General features: G+C 43.3%; 1 protein-coding gene across 3 annotated transcripts; it reads left to right on the top strand.

Annotated features, from left to right (window-relative positions):
• Window positions 1–1,669: 1,669 nt before the first annotated feature.
• PLCXD1 (phosphatidylinositol specific phospholipase C X domain containing 1) lies at window positions 1,670–20,405 on the top strand. 3 transcript variants are annotated; one of them, XM_063392467.1, is made up of 8 exons: window positions 1,749–1,887; window positions 5,858–5,949; window positions 6,411–6,553; window positions 9,890–10,026; window positions 13,272–13,400; window positions 13,917–14,072; window positions 17,481–17,664; window positions 18,920–20,405. In XM_063392467.1, the coding sequence occupies exons 3-8, from the start codon at window positions 6,442–6,444 to the stop codon at window positions 19,213–19,215; spliced, it is 1,014 nt and encodes a 337-aa protein (XP_063248537.1). In that variant the 5' UTR covers window positions 1,749–1,887; window positions 5,858–5,949; window positions 6,411–6,441; the 3' UTR covers window positions 19,216–20,405. The 3 variants fall into 3 exon arrangements, with proteins under 3 accessions (XP_063248536.1, XP_063248535.1, XP_063248537.1); XM_063392466.1 differs by lacking the exon at window positions 5,858–5,949 and having other exon boundaries at window positions 1,670–1,887; window positions 9,890–9,933; XM_063392465.1 differs by lacking the exon at window positions 5,858–5,949 and having other exon boundaries at window positions 1,670–1,887.
• Window positions 20,406–20,610: the final 205 nt, after the last annotated feature.

Genomic DNA, 20,610 nt, shown 5'->3' with positions numbered 1-20,610 from the left:
CTGTTATTCCTTGGTTTATGGAATTCCCAAATTCCTGCTGAAAGATTGTGATCTCAGAGCTCTCTTGACATCTCTAATAATTCCAGTGCAAACAAAGAAGCACTGAGACACAAATTCAGACGTGAAAGAGTGGTAATTAGAAGGCTTTGGACAGGGCTTGAGATTTCCTGATAGAGTATTTCTGTTGAGGTGAGACCTGCAAGATCATATCCACATCACTCAGCAGACACTTCACATTACTAGGGTGTAAAGTCCCGTGTTAAGGCCCTCAGAATAAAATGAGGGATTTCAGTTTTGCAGTTCTTTTTGAGTTTTCTGTTACTCATTTCAAATCCACACCAAAATAGCTTTTAATTTTTTCTTTCCACAGTCATGTTTTGCCTTTTAGTCCAAGCAACTTCACACAGGTTTGTTTCACAAGACTGGAACCATGTCTGGCTGTACTGTATTCATCATGGTAGTATCCACAGACTGTCTGACTGTTGTTTTGTCACACCTTCATGGTCTTAACTTTCTTAGCAAATGAAGAATTAAAGTTGACTTTGGTCTTTACTCCTAGCCTTTTCTGATTGAAATACTTTGCTATTTATTTCTTTCCACAAAAGGGCACAATAACACTTCTCTGTAACTGATCTCAGCTACTTTATATTATGGTGATGCAAAACCACACAGCCATCAAATAGTGTCTTTTAATTTCTACCTTCTCCTTAGCTTTACTTCATTCCTTTTGGTGTTTCATTCTTTTTGTGCCTAGTGCTACAGCTTGGTGCATGTCTCCTCTGCATCTACCCGCAGCTAGGTTTGTGATACTCTGTAAGAGTTGATATATAAATAGCAGCCTGAACTGGGACTTATAACTGACGTGTAAGCATCACCCTGAAGCCCAGGGAGCCCTGCTGCCCCGGGATTCACCAATGGAAATGACTCACTTAGCTGAGTGTTAACCTGATCTTGCTGCTGTTGGTACCACAGCAAGTTTTGCTCTGCACCTATACACTGCTCTCCCTCATGCAGGGAGAGTTAATGAGTTAGTGAAATTGAGTCAGTGAAAAAGGCCTGTCTGGAAAATACATCTTTCCATTAAGAAGCAGAGCACTGCAGCAGCCTAAAGTATTGCTAATCCTGACTGCAGTATGACCCCAGAGCAGTTCCATTGTAGGTGATCCTCTAGGAATGCTGCCCTGTGGAGAAAGGGGAGCTAATCTTCCCTATCTATTTTTCAGCTGAAGTTTCAGCATTCTTTACTTAGGGAACTGTGTGTTTTAGTGTGCTTTTGGAACATGAAGGGATAGGTGAGATCCTTTCTCCCCCTGTCTGGGAAGGCTGAGAACATATCCTGCTTCAAGAACTGCACCGAGGATTGGCATGTTTGCCTCTACATGCCATTCACTCATCTATTTCCACCTGCCTCTTTACACAGACAAGCTTTTGAAGAGCTTGCCAAGATTTCAGCCAGGTGACATCATAAGTGAATTTCACCACAGCTGAAGTCCTGACAAGCTTTGCTGTCATTAAAAGACAGACACAGCAGGAAATTAAGGTACTTTTAACGTATATATATATTTGTAAATATTTATTTTAAGCTTTCTTGCATTAGTAGGTTTCAAATGCAGCAGCAGCGTGGCATACACTGCTACCTGGCGGTTCCTCCGCCTATCCCTGCCCGCAGGCTCCTCCTGGAGCAATGCCCCGTCAGGCCAGAGAGCGGCTCTGCGCTTCGGGCAGCACCGCCTCTCCTCCTCTTCATCCCTCCCGCCTCTTCCTCAAACCTGCGGCCACTCGAGCCGGGCGGGGCGGCTCCGCCCCACCTGGCTGCGGGGCCCCGGGCGGGCCGGGGTGCTCACGGCTTCCCGAGGAGCCGACATGGGAACGGAGTCGTTCCTCGGAGTGAGTAAAGCAGCTGGGAAGGAGCGGGAGGGAGGGACGCGGCTCCCCGGAGGGTCGGGCGGCGGGGGCGGCGCGGGGCCCGGTCCCCATCGCCCCTGGGGGGCTGCCGGCCCCTCCTCGCCGGGGCTGCTCGGCTACTGCTCCGCGCAGGGTTTGCTGTAATCCCCGTGAAGGCTTTTTCAGCTTCTGGGTCGGCTGCAGCATGTGTTTTACTGCTGCCGTGGTGAATCGTTCTTTATTGACATCTCCCTCCCGGGCCGGCGCCGGCCGGGTTCGGCCGTGCCGCAGCGCCCGGGCCGGCGCTGTGCGTGCGAGGCGCGCTCCGAAGGCACGGCCCGGCCAGGGACCATCAGCGCCATGCGCTCCGTGTCTGCGGCTGCAGGACGGTGATCCCTAGCGGCTTTACGCTTCTGCGTGCTTTATTGGTTGTTTATTGCATGTGTCCCGGTAGAGTCCTCGAAATGTAATTGCTGCCCGTACGCAGAACACCCAAGGAAGGTCAGGCAGATGATGTGAACAAGGGGAGAGGGGATATTTAGGGTGGGTTGTTCCTGACTGGGAGCCAATCGCCCACCCGAGTATTTCCATCACTCTCCTGCTCAGCAAGAGGAGAGAAAAATGTAAGGAAAGGCTCATAGGCCAAGATAAGGACAGGGAGAGATCTCTCACCAGGTACCATCATGGGCAAAACAGACTCAAATTGCAGAAAATATTGAATTCATTAGCAATGAAATCAGAGTAAGGTAATGAGAAATAACCAGCAAATCTTAGAACACCTATCCCCCACCCCGCCATTCTTCAGGGTGCAACTTCACTTCTGATTCCCTGGTTTCCTCTACCCCCTCTTCCTGCAGTGGCACAGGGGATGTGGAATGGGGGCTGAGATCAGTTCACCAAGTGTTGTCTCTGCTAATCCTTCCTCCTCAGAGGGAGAACCCCTCACTCTTTTCTGCTCCAGCATGGGGTCCCTCCTATGGGAGACAGTCCTCCACAGATTTCTCCAGCATCAGTTCTTTCCAAGAGCTGCAGTTCTTCATGATGTGCTCCAGTGTGGGTCCTTTCCATGGGGTCACAAGTCCTGCCAGCAAACCTGCTCCAGCATGGATTCCTCTCTCCATGAGACCACAGGTCCTACCAGGAGCCTGTACCCACATGGGCTTCCCATGGGGTCACAGCCACCCTTGGGCATTCACCAGCTCTAGTGTGGGACCCTCCATAGGCTGGGGGACTCTGCTCCAGAATGGACCTCCATGGGCTGCAGGGGCACAGCTGCCTCACCATGGTCTTGACCATGGGCTGCAGGCAAATCTCTGCTCCCGTGCCTGGAGCACCTCTTTCCCCTCCTTCTACACTGGCCTTGTCTCTGCAGAGTTGTCTCTCTCACATATTCTTACTCCTCTGTTCTTGGCTGCTGTTGCACAGCAGCTTTTCCCCCTTCTTGAATCTGTTACCCCAGAGGCTCTACCGCTGTTATTGATGGACTAAACCTTGGCCAGCATCAGGCCCACCTTGGAGCCAGCTGGCATTGGCTCTCTCCCTACATGGGGAGAGTTTCTGGCAGCTTGTCACAGAAATCAGCTCAGTAGACTCCCTCACTACCAAAATCTTGCCATGCAAACCCAACACAGTAGTTTATCACAGTACAATGTGTAGGATGGACTCACTTGTCTGGAAAAAGGGGAACAAAGAAACAGTTGTCACTTGTGAAGTTTAGGTGAGAGTTAGCTTGTGAAGTTAGTCGTGAGAGGCAGCAGCTAATGGTTGCAGTTTCATTTCTCCAGGCGAGCTTGGTTTCTCCCTAAAGGTTGCCCCTCAAACATAAGGTAGTAAGTAGTGAGTTTAGAGGTGGCAGTGTGAACATCTAGGGCTTTGCATTGCATGGGAGAGCAGGACAAGACCTGGTCCAGTCACTTCTGTACAGGACTTGGCAGCAGATGGCCATGGTGCAGTTCCTGCCATGCACTGCCAGTGGCTGCCATCCCCAGTCTCAGGGTACTGTGGAAGAAGAAGAGGAGGAGGAGAACGAGATGTGCATCTCTCACGTCTGTGTTTGCAGGACTGCATTGTGTCTTGGTTTTGCAGTTTCTGCTCTCTCCTGGCTTTCCTCAGGCCCAGCACGACATTCTCTTTGTGAAGTGTCCTGGTCCTGCAGAGGCTGGGGCATTGATGGCAGCTTGTGCCAGGCTGAGAACCTGCTGCTCGTGGGCTTTGGCTGGGCAATGCCAAGGGGTCTCTTGTACAGCTCAGCAAAGGCAATCGCAGGGCTTGATGCCTCTGCAAGGACTTGCTCAGCATGTGCTATCCTGATGAACTGGAGAAAGGGACCAGCATGGCAGAAATGCAGCTTTTTTCTGTCAGCTGTGAGGCTGTGCCTGTGTTAGCCCAAGCAAGGTGGTGAGAGCACATGGCAGGAGGAGAGTGGCAGCAGGCAAACCTGCACCCTTGGACTCATCCTGGGGGTGCTGTCGGTGCAAAGGAGCCTGTGCCAGGACAAGGTGTGACTGCCCAGCAGGGCTTAAGGGTCTTGCTATGGGTCCCTGGGGTGATGGGTGCCTGCTCTGGGGAAGCATGGGTGGCTTTGTGGAATTGGAGAGCCCCAAAGGCTCTGGAAAGGGAGCTGCAAATCTCCCTCCTCAAAAGAGGAAAAGCAATGCTGGGTTTCTAGCCTGCATACAGGACCTGAGTAAGTGCTGCCATATGCTGGGGTGTTGCAGCCTCACAACTCCTGTCAGCTTCAGAGCTGGAGAAGAAGAGACACCATCCAGTCTTTACTAAACAGCAATGCTGTTTTAAGCACCTGCAGCCCCTGTCCACGCTGATGCTACTTGGTACAGAGACTAGAGCAGAGCAGCTGTGGGCGAGCAGTGGTGTGCAGTCTGATGAAGTGTGAAACAGCAAAAGGTGACAAAATGAGCTGCACACATCTGTTGTCTGAACAAGAGTCTGTGGAGAACGGAAGCTCATCATATTAAAGTGCAGAGCCAGAGGGTGGGTGAGATGATCTGCATGAGATCTGAATATTTTTCCATGAATAAGAATAGCTGATGTGGCATGTAGAGACCATTTGTTTCTTTCAACTCAAAGATGCACCAAAGGCACAGCAAGGCAGGCTAGGCAGGTGATGCTTTGTGCATTGGCCAGTATAAAAGCAGATTGTATCTTTTGTGTGATATGGACATAAAATTCAGGAATGCAATTCCTAAAGCTGCCTTTCAGATGATCCTATGTGGTTGTCAAAAGAAAAAGAAATCTATTGCACCATGTTTAAGGAAATGTTCTTCATATAAGCACTGTGGCTCTCCAGTATATAAGGAAAAACCAACCACCTCCTAGGAGAAACAGTCTTGAGTGAATGTGCTAAGGTGAAGCAAAGGGGACCAGGGACCAGTGAGGGTGTTGGCAGAGTACAAAACCTCATAAATAGGTATCTGGCTGCAATTGCAGTAGCAGACAAGAAGGAATCATTTACACTGGCAGCTTTTAAAAAAAGCATTAAAAGAGAAGCTTTGATATTAATGATGGTAATCACTGTGCCATGTTCTAAAAGAAACTCTTACACTAGCTGTGACAAAATAAAGTCTTGAAAGCAGTGAAAAGAAGGAAGGCTCTAATCTCCAGACCACCACCTGAACAAAGAATGTCCTAGGAAAAAAAACCAAAAAAAACCCACACAGAGCTTATTTTTGTGCTCTGCACAATCCAGGAGACCATAAAATGAAAAATGAACAGGATAACTCTAGTAGGCCCTGGTGATGCCATGATTTCTCATCTGGGTTTCATCACTGGCACTCCTGCATGAGTGCCAGTGGATAAAACCCAATTTTGCAAAAGATCCCAGAGAAGAACAGTTCCAGAGCAGTTTCAGTATTTCAAACTGAAATACTTATGAGCATGGACTCATAGGAGTAATAAAAACATCTTGGGTGTTCTCCAAAGCAGGAATAGGGAAAGTTTTCTTCTTTGACCCCAGATGCTGGCATGACCTGCAAATCCAGTGTCCTGACATCTTTGTAAAGGCTTTTCATAGAGGTACTCCTGTGGCACCTGATTTGATCCTTCAAGGTAAGTGTTCTCTAGGGACCTGAGGGTAGCAGACCCAGCCCCTATCCCAGCCCTGCCATCTGTCCCCTTGCCGTGCTCCTGGAACTGCAAAGGGTAAAGGAATGAATGCAGTTTCACACTGGAGGGAGGTACTCCTTGAGATTTCACAAGAGCCAATATAGGCAGTAATTTCTCCATACCAGTGAAACTGTGTATATTTGTCTTGGCTTGTTTTTTCTTCCACTTGGTCAGTTTGCAAGCCTGAAGCTGGACCCCACCCTTTGGCACTGTGCTGGGGGGCAGTGTTATCAAAAGCGGCATATGCCATGGCTGACTAGCTCTTGACATTTTGCTGCAACTACTTGAGAGAAGGGTTGGCATTTTTAAATATCTATAAATCCATCCTACACAGGTGCAATCTCACTAATTCAACCACAGTATATGGAATGGTTTATTGTTTTTCTGTTCTTTTTCCCTATCAGAACATCCTATGAAGCCCCTGAGAACATACCAATGGAAGGCCCTTTGCAAACCGTTCTTCACGTGTGCCATGAAAATGGTCAATGGATGTCACGGTTACCTGAGAAGCTCTGGGATATTCCCCTCTATAACTTAGCTCTTCCAGGTAAAGAATAACTTTTGTTCTCCACTGTTTTGCTAGCTTGCCATTTAATCATTGGAATATCCTGTTTGTCCCATTTCAGGATGGCTATGTTTATTATTTGGGTCAGTGTGTGGGGGAGGGTTTGTGTAATGTTATGTGAATAATGTTGATCTGTAATGTCTGGGGTTTCTTAGAGGGGAGGGGTAAAAGAGGAATTTTTTATTGTTTTTTTAGAGAGGAAAAGAGAGGAAAAGAAAGAGGCACTTTGCATCATCTTGTCAGATACTGTTAGTAATCTAAGGATTGACTTATTTGGGCAATGATAAAATTAATTAATTCTTGTGACTTCCTATAAATAAAACGTTTCCAGGAGGGGAGATTTAATATTTTACCGTATTATTTGTTTCTTTGTACTGTTTAAAAGAGGCTGTGAAGTTGCAGAAAAAGGAGAATTGAAACTTGTAATTAACATGTTTTTATTAATGTAGACTGTTACATGTTTTTTACATGATCCAGCTTAGAAAAACTGGATTTACCGAGTTATGTGTAAATGCATTTAAATGACACCTGTGTATTATTAACCTTTCTTTGGTCATATTATTGCTTCTTTCTGCTGCCTTGATTTTTTCCCTCGTCTCATTCTGTCCAGAAAATTTATGGTAAAATGTGATTTCTCTGACACATGGGGAGGCACTGATGGAGTGCTATCAGCTCTTGAGTGATTCCCTTTGCCTCCACATCAAAAATGGCACTAACGAAAAGTCTAGCCCACGTTTTCTCTCACACCTGTGGATGTGATAAGTAGTTTGGGGGGGAAAACAGCACAGCATGTAGATGAATGTTTCACGTAGGCTACAGGATCATAGGTTAATTTTAGGAAAGGCATATATTTAAAGGTAGTGTGAAGTCTTGTCTTCAGTGGGTAGAGCCCTGGGAGAACCCAAGAATTGTAGAGTTCTGGCTTTTTTCTGCCCGTTGTGAACTAATGGATTTGGAGTTCCAATTAAAATTGAAACCTAGCAACTTATTTAATGGAGGCTTCTTAGATAATGTAATTTGAATTGATGTTAACTTCAAAACAACCACATCTCTGTTTAGGCTAAAGACTATGTAAGAGGACTAGGACAGGTGCTATTAAAAAAACCCCTTTAGATTTCTTATTTAATCATCAAGAGAGGAAAAAAGAAAATACATATCTGTCTTATAACTGAAGAAAGAAGGTAATAGTCTTCTCTTTTTCTATTTTTCTTCCTGTTGCAAAAATCATTCAAAAGTCAGTAGCACGTTCAGTGGGATTTTGTTTTGCTGGAAAAGGAGCCATTTTGTTTCTGTAAGACTTTCACCTATGGTGTTTCTTGGCCATCATAGAAGGGGGAGAACCTGCTGATGGGCTGGGGAGCCTTCCTGGCTCTCCTCCTAAGGGTGACCTTGTTATTCTTGCAAATGTTTGTTGTTCTTGTGAGTATGCCTGCAGGGAGAACAGGCATGGAGAGCAGCTGAAGGCCAAGTCCATTTCAGCAAACATTAGAAGGCTTTTACAGAGCATTGCAGGCTATGAGCTTGGAATATTTTGGTGTCTGTCCAGCTGACCTACAAAGCTGATCTAGCCCAAGTCAGAACACAAACAGATCAAGACCAACCAGGTCAAGGCAGCTCTGGCAGGTTTCCAGAGGGAGGAAACCCAGTTTGGAAGTGGAAGTTTATCTCACAGAAGGCATGCAAGAAACATGACAGAGTGGATTCTGAAAGCATGATTAGGAGACAGTGTTAATTAGTGTTGTGCTTGCACCAGATTCAGCACGGTGCTGTTGGGGAGGTGTGGATTCAAGGTCTGGAACTACTTGGCTTGGTGCTAGCTCACACTATCTTTGCATCATATACGTTGTGTCATGGATGTACCTATCTTCCTTTCATTACTGTAACTCATGACATCACAAAAGACTCGTGAGTAAAAGATTACAATCCATTTGCTGGTTGGCATACATAGATGCAACACCCATCAATGGAATCCTGCTCATCTCTTTTAGACTTGGATTTGGTCCATAGGTATTCAGTAATTTAACTCTTACATCTTCTAGCACATACTTCTTTTATTGCATGCCCTCAATATTGCAGATCTTCCATCTGCAATGAGTGTGGTTTGGGTGTTTAAAGTAGTAAAATAGATCAAAAATGGCTTCTAGAAGGTGAAAAAATGGAGTGAGACATCAAACTATTATTGACAGTTCCAAAGAATTTTTACTTCCACATCAATCCTTTTTACTTTGTTCACTAGAAATATTACCACTGGCACCAGTAAGACTGATAATTCAAGAAAGCAGTTCCTAGCACCAGTGAACAATTATTTTGACAGAAGACTTAAACCCCAAAATGATAAGCAGATTCTTTGCAGATACTCTGTTAAGATCCAAGGAAGTAACTTCACTGAGTTGTTAGCTTTTCTTATTTATGCTTTCTAAAACTGGAAGAAATACTGGAACAGAAAACTAGCAAAATCCCTGGTTCCCTGTCCTGATGAAATTGTGAGTTGCAATAGTTTCATCTAAACATGATGCAAGAGATGTGTCAGATTTATTAAGAGTTCAAGGAAATAAAATGTTTGGGCCGACTGTTCTTGGCTCTGATGCCTGTGTAAATTCCCTGTGCTGGAAAGAGTCAGGTAATTTTTGAAGTCTATCAAATGAGGATCCTGTTCATCTTTTGCTCATAAACTTATACTTGGATTTGCCTCAGAAACCTTCAAGCACCCACCTTGTTTATTGCTTTTGTAGGAGAGGTGTGGGTTTAGTTCAGGAGGACATTTTTAGCAGATATTTAAGACATAAGTGGTTAAGGTGCCAAGTTAAATGTTGGTCCAGTCAAAGGTGTAAGAACATGAATTTCTGCTTTCAGTCATATTTTCCCTCGCGAAGAGGGTGTTGGACAATGAAATCCTGCATTTGGACAACTCTGAAAACAGGACAAATTCTAGATAAATTCAGCCTTCAGCTGTTTATTCCCTGAAAAAAAAAGTTTTCACATCAACATAATTTGAGGGAAGATGCCACTTGAAACAGACCATTTTATTGTGGTTTGGGGCAAACAACAGCAATCTGTATTTTAGTTTTTTAGTTTATTGAAAAGTGTCAGTGCCCTCCCTTCACAAGGACGTCATGCTACGCTTATTAATATTAGGTGAGCAACCTCTGTAGACAATGCCACCTTTTTTCCATAAATTCAGAGGCGCTCAGACAATATAGGTGTGTGGCTTGCAAATGTGGTGGCCTATCAGGTGTGCACATGAAATGTAGCCATGGACTGTGGTCTTGAGTAGTTAAGGAATGAGATTTTCTGTACATTTATTTTTGTGTTCTACAGGGAGTCATGACACCATGACCTACTGTTTGGATAGAAGCTCTGCTGTAAGTGTCAATGAGTCCAAGCTGGTGAAGTTTTTAAACAAGTGTCTGCCCTGCATTGTGCGCCCCATTATCATGAAGTGGTCTATAACACAGGTAACCATTGTCTGGCATTCTCTTCTTGCCTTGGCGAAGTTGAAGCTTGTGCTGCAGGGCTGAGAGTGTACAATGACAAAGAGCCTGCTGCCCAGAAATCTCTGCTATCATGAGATGCCGTGCTTAGGTGTTTTGATTTAACCCCAGCCAGCAGCTCAGCCCTGCACTGCTGCTTCTTGCTGCCCCTGGGTGAGATAGGGGGAATTGGAAGGGCAAAAGCTGGAGAGGTTGTAGGTTGAGATAAAGACCGTTTAATAAGTAAAGCAAAACCCCTATGTGCAAGCAGAGCAAAATAAGGAATTAATTCACCACTTCTCATGGACCTGCAGGTGTTCAGTCATCTCCAAGAAAACCAGGCACCATCATGTGTAATGGTGTTTTAGCATGACAAACACCACCACTCTGAACATTCTCCCTCTTCTTCCCCCAGATTTACGTGCTGAGCATGACTCCTTATGATCTGGGATATCCCTGTGGTCAGCTGGGGTCAGCTGTCCTGGCTGTGTCCCCTCCCAAGTCCTTGTGCACCCCCAGCCTCCTTGTTGGTGGTGTGGGGTGAGAGGCAGAGAAGGCCCTGACTCTGTGTAAGCACTTCTCAGCAACAGCAAAAACATCCTTGTGCAATCAATGCTGTTTCCAACACGAGTCCAAACCACAGTTCCATTCCTGCTAATATGAAGAAGATTACTCTTTCCTGTCTCAATCCAGCACTTTGGAGTATGAGATAGGAGCCATGCATATCTGATCATCTTTTCATCTTTTTTCAAAAGCATGCAGGGGAGGCAGGGATGATACTTAAAGTTGTTGCTTAAAGCTGACCCTTGGTACTAGAAACCCCTTTTCATATGTTTATTGTGGTGGTAAATAAATTTAATATTAATGTAATTAACAGAGGTTTTCTTGCTCTTGCACTTTGTTCAGAAGGTACTTGCTTGTCATTTTTGCTATCACTGTTGTGTGAGATGTCAGTTGTTTTCCCCACCTATAGTGGGTATTTAACTAGCAGTTGAAACAGAAGAATCCCTTGTTGAAGGGATTTTTTCCCATAAAGATTAAGAGAGTGAAGGTGTGGTCCATCATGTAAGGTTTAGTTAACTTTTTAAAATGTGCAGATATTAAGATAGTAGTTATCTCTTTGTTCCTCACAAATGTGTGTTAAAGACAAAATTGCGGATCATGATTTAAGCTACAGCTTTTGAAGATTCTTCCAAAGAACAGACTTTCCTAACATCAAAGAGGTACCAAAAACCTTTCTGTTTTTGTTTTAATTGAAGGAGTAGTTCATTATTAAGGAATTAAAACTGAATAATGATAAATAGCAATAAGCATGTCAAGGTTTCTTTTGCTGTGTTTGAGCAGCTGTGGCAAACTGGAATCTGAGACACTACCAGGTATCAAATATGAACTGGCAGTGATGAGCTGATGTTGAAGGGTATTTGCTTAGCACAGATCCTTGTTTATTTTGAGCTACTTTTTGTGGGGGACTTCAGCTAATGAAAGATTTAGAAACCTCCTAACTTGTGGGTTTCTGGCTGGCAAAGTGACCCTGTAGGTGACAAACAATCTGTTAATGTCATTATAGTAATTTTCTGCTCCAAACCCAGCATGACGAGCAGGAAGTGGCCCAGTGCTGATAGGCAAGAGGCACAGCTACAATCCTGCCCCTCCTTAGCTCTGCCATGCTCGAGTTATCTCTGTGGGGAGATGACTCCACCCGTTGGTATGCAGAACAGACACCATGGAGCCCTCCTGATGGTAGGATCCACGAGTTCCTGGATGGCCCAGTGCCTGGGAGTTGCCTGCTTGAGCCCCAGCTGCTGTGGTTATCAGTCAGGCTATCAGGCCCAAATGTTTTCTGTATCATGGCCATGTAACTTCCAGTCATGCCCTGGTATGAGATTGAAGCACTGAACAGCATTGCTCCTCAGGGCTTCCTTTTAATTTTTGTCCTTTAGGGGACAATGTTCACACTGCCTAATTCAGTATCCAAATCCAGGGGACTAATTAGAGAGTCTAGTTTGTCTCGTTTCCCCGTGTAGTCAAAAGATAAGAAATGAATCTATCTGAAGGGCAGTTCAGAGCAGTTATTTCACTTGATGCTTTTGCTGGCTGCAAGGATTACATACGACCTACAGCCATGAACACTCCCATCTCCACCATACTCCAGGCAAAGGCGTATGGAGCATCCAGCTGCCTTATCCTGCTGGAGGCCAGGCAGGCACAGGAGGAGCTGTTGGCCAGACCCACTGCACCCCCTGGAGCCTGGGGCACACACACTGGGTCTGTCCCAGCCCGCCCCTCGGGCACAGCCTGGGAGGCTCAATTCATGTCCAAAGAACTGGAAGTTAGGGGGTTAAACCAGGCAAGATGACATTCCTGCCATGTGTCTTAAGCTCTGCCTCAGTGCTAAAGCTACCAATTTGAATATTCAAGAGCAATGCCTTGTATTGATTTAGCTTTTGGTGAATCCTTTCTGACTTAAGTCAGTACCATGTATGGTTTCTGAAGCCTAGATTTTTATCCCTAGCAGGTTGAACTAACACAAATTAGCGTTTAAACATATTTAATTAAATTGCTTCTATTTTCTTATGCTAAGAGAGTCTTGATATAAGGAAAAGACCTATCATTTGGAACTTTTTGCCTCAGAAACAGCTTTATCACCTGTTCTATTCAGCCCTCAAATCCAGTGGAAGTGCTCTGAGAGAAGTGGATCTAGAGGAGTGCCTCTGTTTTGTAGGACTTCTACAGGTTAATTCAAGCTTTATAAGAAACTTTACCTTGAAAAAGAACAATAACTAGTAGTTTTTTCTGGTTTTGTTTTTCTTTTTGTTGAGGATGTGTGAGGTCCACAGAGACAATCATGGTAAAGTCTTTGATCTAATAAAATAAATACAGCATTTCTGAGGTGCTGATCCTGCAATTGTCTTTTAAATGAATAGTTGTGTGAAGAGCAATCATGTATTTATGCACAGGTTAATTGATCTTTAACTTTCAGAACACAACAAGGGCAATTGTCTAATCTAATCTGTACTTGCAGTTTATGCTGAGGGAAAATGGAATCCCTCTTGTCAGAGAGCAAAATGGTTCCAAGTTGCAATTTGGTGCCATACAGTGACATTTTAAAGACGAAAGACCTGTGAAAAATGCCATAGGGCTAACTTTGTACCCCTCTTACGGCTTTCTAAATTAAAGAAACAAATCTCTTTCAAGCTCTCAGGACCTTTGTCTTCTGTTTCACCTTTCAGGTCCTGACTGTGACAGAACAACTTGAGGCTGGAGTTAGATACCTGGATTTCAGGATTGCCCACAAGGCTAACGATCCATCTATGAATTTGTACTTTGTGCATATGGTTTACACAACTGTTACCGTGCAGGTATTTTCTTTACCTTTGTGATGGCTATAAAACCAGTGCCATTTCTTTCATTTAAGGGCCATCATAATCTGAAAATGCTGGCTCAAGATCTTCTGAGTAGGTTATTTGTTTTTCTTTTGTGAGGACTTCAATCTAGAGAAAATCAGCAGGGCTGGAAGTTAGTTTCAGCAGCTGCAAGTGATACTGGAGCATCAGTCTTTTCCTCATCCTCAAACCAGAATCTTAGTGCCTGCTCCCAACTCCCTACCATATGCCTGGTGTCCTGGGGTTTATCATCTGTTGTACCAGGATGATATACAGGGCATTCCTGTTTCCCTGGTAAGGAGAGAAATTATTAAAGTGAACAAAGCATTAAAATCCCTATACAATTACAGAAACACTTGTTTTTTTGAGAAAACACTGTTTTTCATTATTGTAATTGTAAGTCTGCTCCACCATCACTGCTCTGTTGATTGTATGTCCTTCCCCCAGCATAGCACAGGTAACTTTCTAAGCTGTTATACCTCTTTCTTGTAGGCTATTCTGTGGGAAATACTGAGGTGGTTAGAAACCCATCCTCAGGAAGTTGTTATCATAGCCTGCAGGAATTTTGATGGATTAACCAAGAGACTTCATAATCACCTTGTTGCCTGTATAAAAGAGATTTTCCAGTGTAAACTGTGTCCTAGAAATGTAAGTATGAGATCCTTTTTTTCTCATTTTTAAAAGAATGATACATCACAGTGAGATCTTTAATTCCAAATTTTTATATATATTCTACTTTCACCGTGTTTTTAACCTCAGAAAGGTACTGTTTTCTGCATCAGAGATAGATCATTACCTAACAGAACTGAGGAGCTAAAGCAAACCTACATTCCACAGTGTGGAGGAGGGAATTTAATTTGACTATTACATCTGTTGAGTTGTGGGACAATAGTAGAGACAACTGTCATCCATTGTCCTGTCTGAGTTTTCTTGGAAATGAAGGGGAAAAGAAGAGAGAAAAAAAAGGAAAATAAAGGAAAATGAAAGAAAAAAGAAAGGAAAATAAAAGTTGTGTGTTGTATATATTTATAGAATTAAAGAATCCATTTTCTGCCTTTTCACAGCAATAATAAAAAAATTAATTTTTTCTGCTTAAAATAGTTTCACTTGGAAGTGACCTCTGGAGATCATCTGGTCCAGCATTACCATGCAAAGCAGGACCAGCTTCAAAGCTACCTTGGGCTGCATCCTGTTCATTCTTGATTATCTCCAAGGATGGAGATTTCCCAGCCTTTCTATGCAAAATCTGACCACTCTCACAGTAACCATGTTTTCCTTATCTATCTGATCAGAATCTCTCTTGTGTCTGCTGACTTCCATCCTTTGCTGTGCATATCTGAGGAGTCTTCTCTACGTTTACCTGTTAGGTCTTTGCAGACAGCAGTAAGACCTTTCCAGTCTTCTCTTTTCATGCTGGACAGACTCAGCTCCCTCAGCCTGTCCTTGTGTCATGCTCCAGCCTCTGCTTCGGAGTGGATTCACTCCAGCTCACAGTGACTTTGTACTGGGGTAGCCCCAGCTGGAAACAGTACTTGAGCTGCAGTCCCACAGCTGCTGAATAGAAGGGACAATTGCCTTTTCTTGATTTGCTCTCTGTGCCTTTGCCAATACAGCCCAGTTCACAATCGACCCTTGCCAGGTGGGCACACCACTGGCTCATGCGCAGCTTTATGTCTACGAGAATCTTCAGGTCCTTTTCTGCAAAGCAGCTTTCTTGCCAGCTTCCACCAGTCTGTCCTGGTGTGTGGGGTTAGTCTGTTCAGGACTTTGCATTTGCTTTTGTTGAGCTTCATGAGGTTTCTGTCAACTTGTTGAGGTCCCTTTTAATAGCATCCCTGCCATCAGTACATTTCTGGTGGCATTGACTTTCCTGGAGCTGACCTCCTAACCAGTCTTACAGTTACCCAAACATCCAGAAAAGCCTTAATTTAAATAATCAGCAAATATTTGATTGCTAGATTTTAGAAGTTGAAACTTTTAGTTCCCCCTGTTTTTTTACAAGGTATGGGAGCTTTTAGTAGTTAAACAATTAACATTTCAAAGATGCACAGGAACAGAGGGTTTTCTCTGGAGATGTGAGTGGTACAGGAGAATGATGACCCTGTTCATGATTCAAATTCAGCCTTTGAAGCTGGTGTATCAGTAACGTGTGAGTATTACCATTTCAAAGCATTTTGTACAGCAGACTTAAAATAGAACAATTCTCAGCAAAACTAGGGGATTCTGAAATATTCAGGCCTCAGCTGAATAACTGAAGACCTGAGTGAGACTGTTTTATTGTTTCCCCAAATAACTTGAGTGTGGAAGTTCTGGATGAGTGAAGATACTGGAGAAGGTGGTCAAATCTGCTTTCAGACACACGGCCAGCTCTTAAAAAGAAGAAAGCTATTACCTACAAAAGGGGCAAGTTGCTGATGACAATTTGTTGAATGAAGTTATTGAAAGAATGGTCTGAGATCACTTCACTGAAGAAAGAACATTTCTGAGTTGCGTCCAGGAGGATGGAGGAAGAGAACTGGAGAAAAGACAAACCAAGTACTTCCCTTGAGTAGGAAAATTTTATGGCGTCTGTGCATCAACACAATGGATCTCACCATTTTTGCTAGTGGTACCATTGCAGGTTAGGCACTCGTGGGATTTTTCAGGATCACAGATTTAGATCAAAAATCCAAGTGCTTGCTGACTTATTCTAAAATAAACTGCTACCTACCATCTTTCAAGACCGCATCTCTGTTGTCCTGCAGAATTAAGTGTCAAAGTGTTCATGAAGCAGCTGCTCAGGCAAAGTCTGTATGTAGTACTGGCACAGGCCACAGTGTGACAATATTACACTGCATTTAAAATTTTAATTGTCTTAACTATTCAAGGTGTATTCCTTTGATCTGGATTACTAGGGTTTAAAAATCCCTTGTTAGACTTTCATTTCTGCTTTGTTTGCAAGATAAGCATCTGTGTTGATATATGCGTCTCTGGTAGCTTTTTTTTTTTTTTTGCTTTTTATTGCACATCTGTGCTTCTTTGTTTAAGAGGTTCCAGCTTTAGAAAGGCAGCTGGAGTAAAACAAAGGCTCCAGTCTTTAAAACCACAAAGTTTTGTAGCTTAAGTAGCTCGTGCCTTAATTTTGCAATATTTTCTGACCTAATAGGAGCTTGCATTCTCTCTTTTGTGGTTGAACTGAGAGGGATTCATTCAATCCTCAGCTTTCTTCAAATATTTACATTATTAATTTTCAAGTGCCCTTGGCTTTTATTTAAATTAATAAGATAATAGGAACATCAAAAAGCCACAATTTCTTTTTCACGAACAGCAAATGTAATTTTTAATGACAACATTCTTAGAAAAAACAATGCCTGTTAAATATGTTGATTTTGCAAATAATACTAGTCAGAGGGCCTCAGGTCTCTCCAACAGTAACTTCTGAGGCTGGAAAATGTAATTTCATATTGAGACACTTAAATTTAACAGCTATTTTATCTCATCGATATAGATAGAGCAAATGTCTGACTCAGGTCTTTCTCTCAATTAAAAATGTCTGGAGCATCCCAATTTCATAAACTTTCCACTTAGAGAAATGAGAATTAATGTAGCTCTGGATGATTCACATTTAGTCTTACCAAGTTTTAAGCAGTTTGGTTTTCTTTGGTGGTTACTGTGCCAAATTTGCATCAAGGTGTGGAATTTCAAAATGATTTGCAAAATGATTCCCGCTTCTGTCTGCGTTCCTGCAGCAGATGGTCTGTATCTTCCTCCCCTAACAAACTTTCAGCACTGGCTTGTGCATGAGGGCTGACACAGGGATGATGTCCTATTACACAGGTGTGAGACCTTGACTTGAGTACATGATCATAGTTGAAAGTTTGAGGAAAGGAGGAATTTGCTGAAGCTCCCAGGGTCCTATTGCCCTGCAGCTTGTAAACCAGCCCATCTCCTAGTGGGCTGCTCATTTAAAAGCTTTACCTGAACTGCATCTGTGCCGAGGTGATGTCACACATCAGTATTTAGACTTTGGGAACGCTGCTGTGTTGCTGACTTCACCCTGGGCATGCTTCCTTTCAGGTGGTGCCAACCCTGCGGACCCTGTGGCACCTCGGCCATCAGGTTATCGTCTCGTACGAAGAGGACGTGGAACTGGAGAAGCACTGTGAGCTGTGGCCCCCCATCCCGTACTGGTGGGGAAACAAAACGTCCACTCGTGCCCTTATCCGGTATTTGGAGCGCATGAAGCGGATGGGCCGTCCAGGTGGGCACAGGAGAGAAGGGCGCTTACAGCAATGCAAAACTAGGAGGAAGTTGGACAATTGTTGCCTTGTGGGATATAAGCTCTCGTGTTTGTGCCCATGGCTGCTGAGTGCTCTGCCCACCCCTGGGCGAGTGCCAGGTTGTCCTTGGTGGTGTGGATACTGTCAGTGTATGCACACACACAGACCACAGAGACTGTGGCAGCCACCTTGCTCGTGTGACCCTCAGAAAGGGAGCCCTCCGTGCAGAGCAGCTCGCTGGTGCAGTTGTGCCTGCCTCAGGGGTAGGAGGCTGCTTCCTCAGTCCAGTGCTTGTTGCTTTAGGCAGCACAGATGATGAGAGAAGTGCATTCCACTAGCCTTGTTATGAAAGGAAGCCCCTACAAGGTTTCTCTCAGGGGAGATGTTATCACTCTTTACAGCTACTTGAAAGGAGGTTGTAGCAAGAAATTGGCCTCTCCCAGGCAACCAAGGAGGAAATGGCCTCAGGCTCTGCCAGGGGAGGCTGGAAATCAGGAAGAATTTCTTCACTGAAAGGGTGGTTAAGCCCATTGGAATGGCTGCCCAAGGAGGTGATGGAGTCACTATCCCTGCAGGCATTCAAGAAGCAACTGGACGTGGCACTTAGTGCCATGGGTTAGTTGTCATGGTGGTGTGTGGTCATATGTTGGACTCGATGCTCTTGGAGGCCTTTTCCAACCATAATGATTCTGTGATACAAGAGCAGTACGAAAAGGGTGTAGCTGCACATTAAACAGCAGCACTCAGGCATGCTGGTGGAGTGTTATCTGACAGAGGTTCAGTTCAGAACCTCTGACAGCTTCTGGAGTGAACGCCCGGGGTGGTGACAGGGGAGCCGCTTCAGAAGCGCACTCCCCAGCCGAAGGCAAATGCTCCTGTGTTCCCATCCATTGTGGAGGAAGGCCAAGAGTTTGGAAACAACCCTCACAGAAACAAACATAATTTACAGAGGAGGATCAGTCAGTGGAGAACTTCTAGACTGCAGTGAATAACTAGACAAATTTAGCTAAACTGGAATGTTTGGATAACCGAGCGTGGCTCAGGAGTTTACTACAGCATGCAGTTGCAACAAAGGGAAACAGTTGTAAGGAGAGACATGAAAAAATACAGAAAGAGTGTGAAGTTAGTATTTTAATGATATCCACTGGAATGAAGTGTGAAGGTAATGCAATACTGAGAAGTTTCTCTTCTCCTCAAAGCAGTATTTAATGTGTCACTTTCTGATTTTTGTTTCAGGTAAATTCTTTGTGGCAGGGATTAACCTTACTGAAAATTTAAGGTATATTCTTGTACACCCATTTGGATCATTGAAAAAAATGACACTCCAGAGTCTTCCATGCTTGAAAATCTGGATAAAGCAGCAGTATCCAGGACCAAAAAAAAAGTGTATTAACATCATTGCTGGAGACTTTATAGGAAACAATGATTTTGTCAAAGATGTGATAGAACTTAACACAAAAATTAATACTTCATTGCACTGTCAAAGTGAACTGGAACAAATAGCCTTTAATTCTCAGCTTCCTAATCTATGAAAAGTTGAAAAGACTTTTTCTGCATTTATTGTGCCCTGCTGTAAACATCCTGAATCCCATAAAGGTCCAATTAATTTAAACCAGGAATGCTTTCAAAGCTCAGTAGGAAAAGGTCTCTCAACATCATCAGGGTTTTGAGGCCCTTGGACAGAAAAGAGAGTAGCTGTACCTTACCCACATCTCTAGAGAACTGTGGTATAGGTGTAATTTTTTTGGAGGTGCTTTGGTTCTGTAGCAGCTGACAATACTGAAAGTCCCAAAAACTGAATCTTACTTTACATAGGACTACGAAGGAGGAAAATGTTAGTAGTTGCATGATTTAGTGGTAAGATTTTATCTTACAATTGTAAGGACATTCTGCACTACTTGCAACCCAAATTTTTACTCTTTTTTATCAGTGTGAAATTGACTTGTCTGTTTTCATAGTTCCTGCTAAATAATCAAAAGGAACAGTTAAAAGATATTTTTGATACATCAAAGGTGCTGCACTGACAATCCAGTTTGAAATGATCTTATATATACACCAATGTACTGAGTATCAGTTGTGTCACACCTTATGAACAGGGTATCCCCAAAATTATTTGGAGTTTTTAAGAGGTAATTGAATTTGCACTTAGTCATGCCAGTTCTGGTGGGATAAATATATCAAAATGAGGCCCTCACAGCTTTTCTGTGGCAGTTAAACATTTTACTAGGTGTTGCCTAAGTATGCCTTACACTGAAAATAAACACAGAGGAAACAAATTCCTGATCTTAACGTAAACTGCCCTTAAATACAGATTCTTGGCGTCTATCATGCTCATTTGGGGTTTCACACCTGGTCTTTTATTTAGCTATTTTAGTAGCTCTGTAATTATTTTTCCTCTAACTAAGTAGTTTTTGCTTATGTCAAAACTAAGAGGTTTATGTTATTTCCCACTGCATACTAATTCTGTTTTTCTAAGTGAACAGTATAATAACAGATCATCATGAAGGCAAGAGAAATGTCAAGCATTAGGACTAAAATAAAACCAATCATTGTGTAAAGTTCACTATGCAACTTCATCTATATACCTCACTTTTTTAGATGCACTTTATATGCAAAAGCTAAATTCAGATGTCTGGTAATGTTTCCAGAGGTTTTTCTGCCTTTCATTTATGCCCTCTTTTGTACCTTTGTTATTCTAATAAAACTTGATCTTTCTCTGTAATATGGAGTGAAATTGTTTGGTTTCTCCTTTCTGTGATATTGTTTATTGGTTCTCAGTAGTAATTCATAGCTTAGGAAATGGATCTGTTGTGGTTGTTTTTTGTTTTCCCTTTTGTTTTCTTCTGTGAAAAGGTTTGCTGTACCTTAAGTGTTTTCTCCAAGAACTGACATAGTAATAGGTATTGTGGATAAATTACTGTAGGCAA

Source organism: Prinia subflava, chromosome 3 (assembly GCF_021018805.1).
Source record: "Prinia subflava isolate CZ2003 ecotype Zambia chromosome 3, Cam_Psub_1.2, whole genome shotgun sequence".
Taxonomy (NCBI): domain Eukaryota; kingdom Metazoa; phylum Chordata; class Aves; order Passeriformes; family Cisticolidae; genus Prinia; species Prinia subflava.
Note: the sequence above shows the minus strand (reverse complement) of the source record. Positions and strands in the feature narration are given on the sequence as shown.

Bases quoted from the DNA above. Each gene is read 5' to 3' on its own strand.
- PLCXD1 (XM_063392465.1), top strand. From the start codon at position 1,685: ATGCCCCGTCAGGCCAGAGAGCGGCTCTGCGCTTCGGGCAGCACCGCC. The intron at 6,554-9,889 runs GTAAAGAATAAC...TGTGTTCTACAG, and splicing joins CTATAACTTAGCTCTTCCAG to GGAGTCATGACACCATGACC. The intron at 13,401-13,916 runs GTATTTTCTTTA...TCTTTCTTGTAG, and splicing joins ACACAACTGTTACCGTGCAG to GCTATTCTGTGGGAAATACT.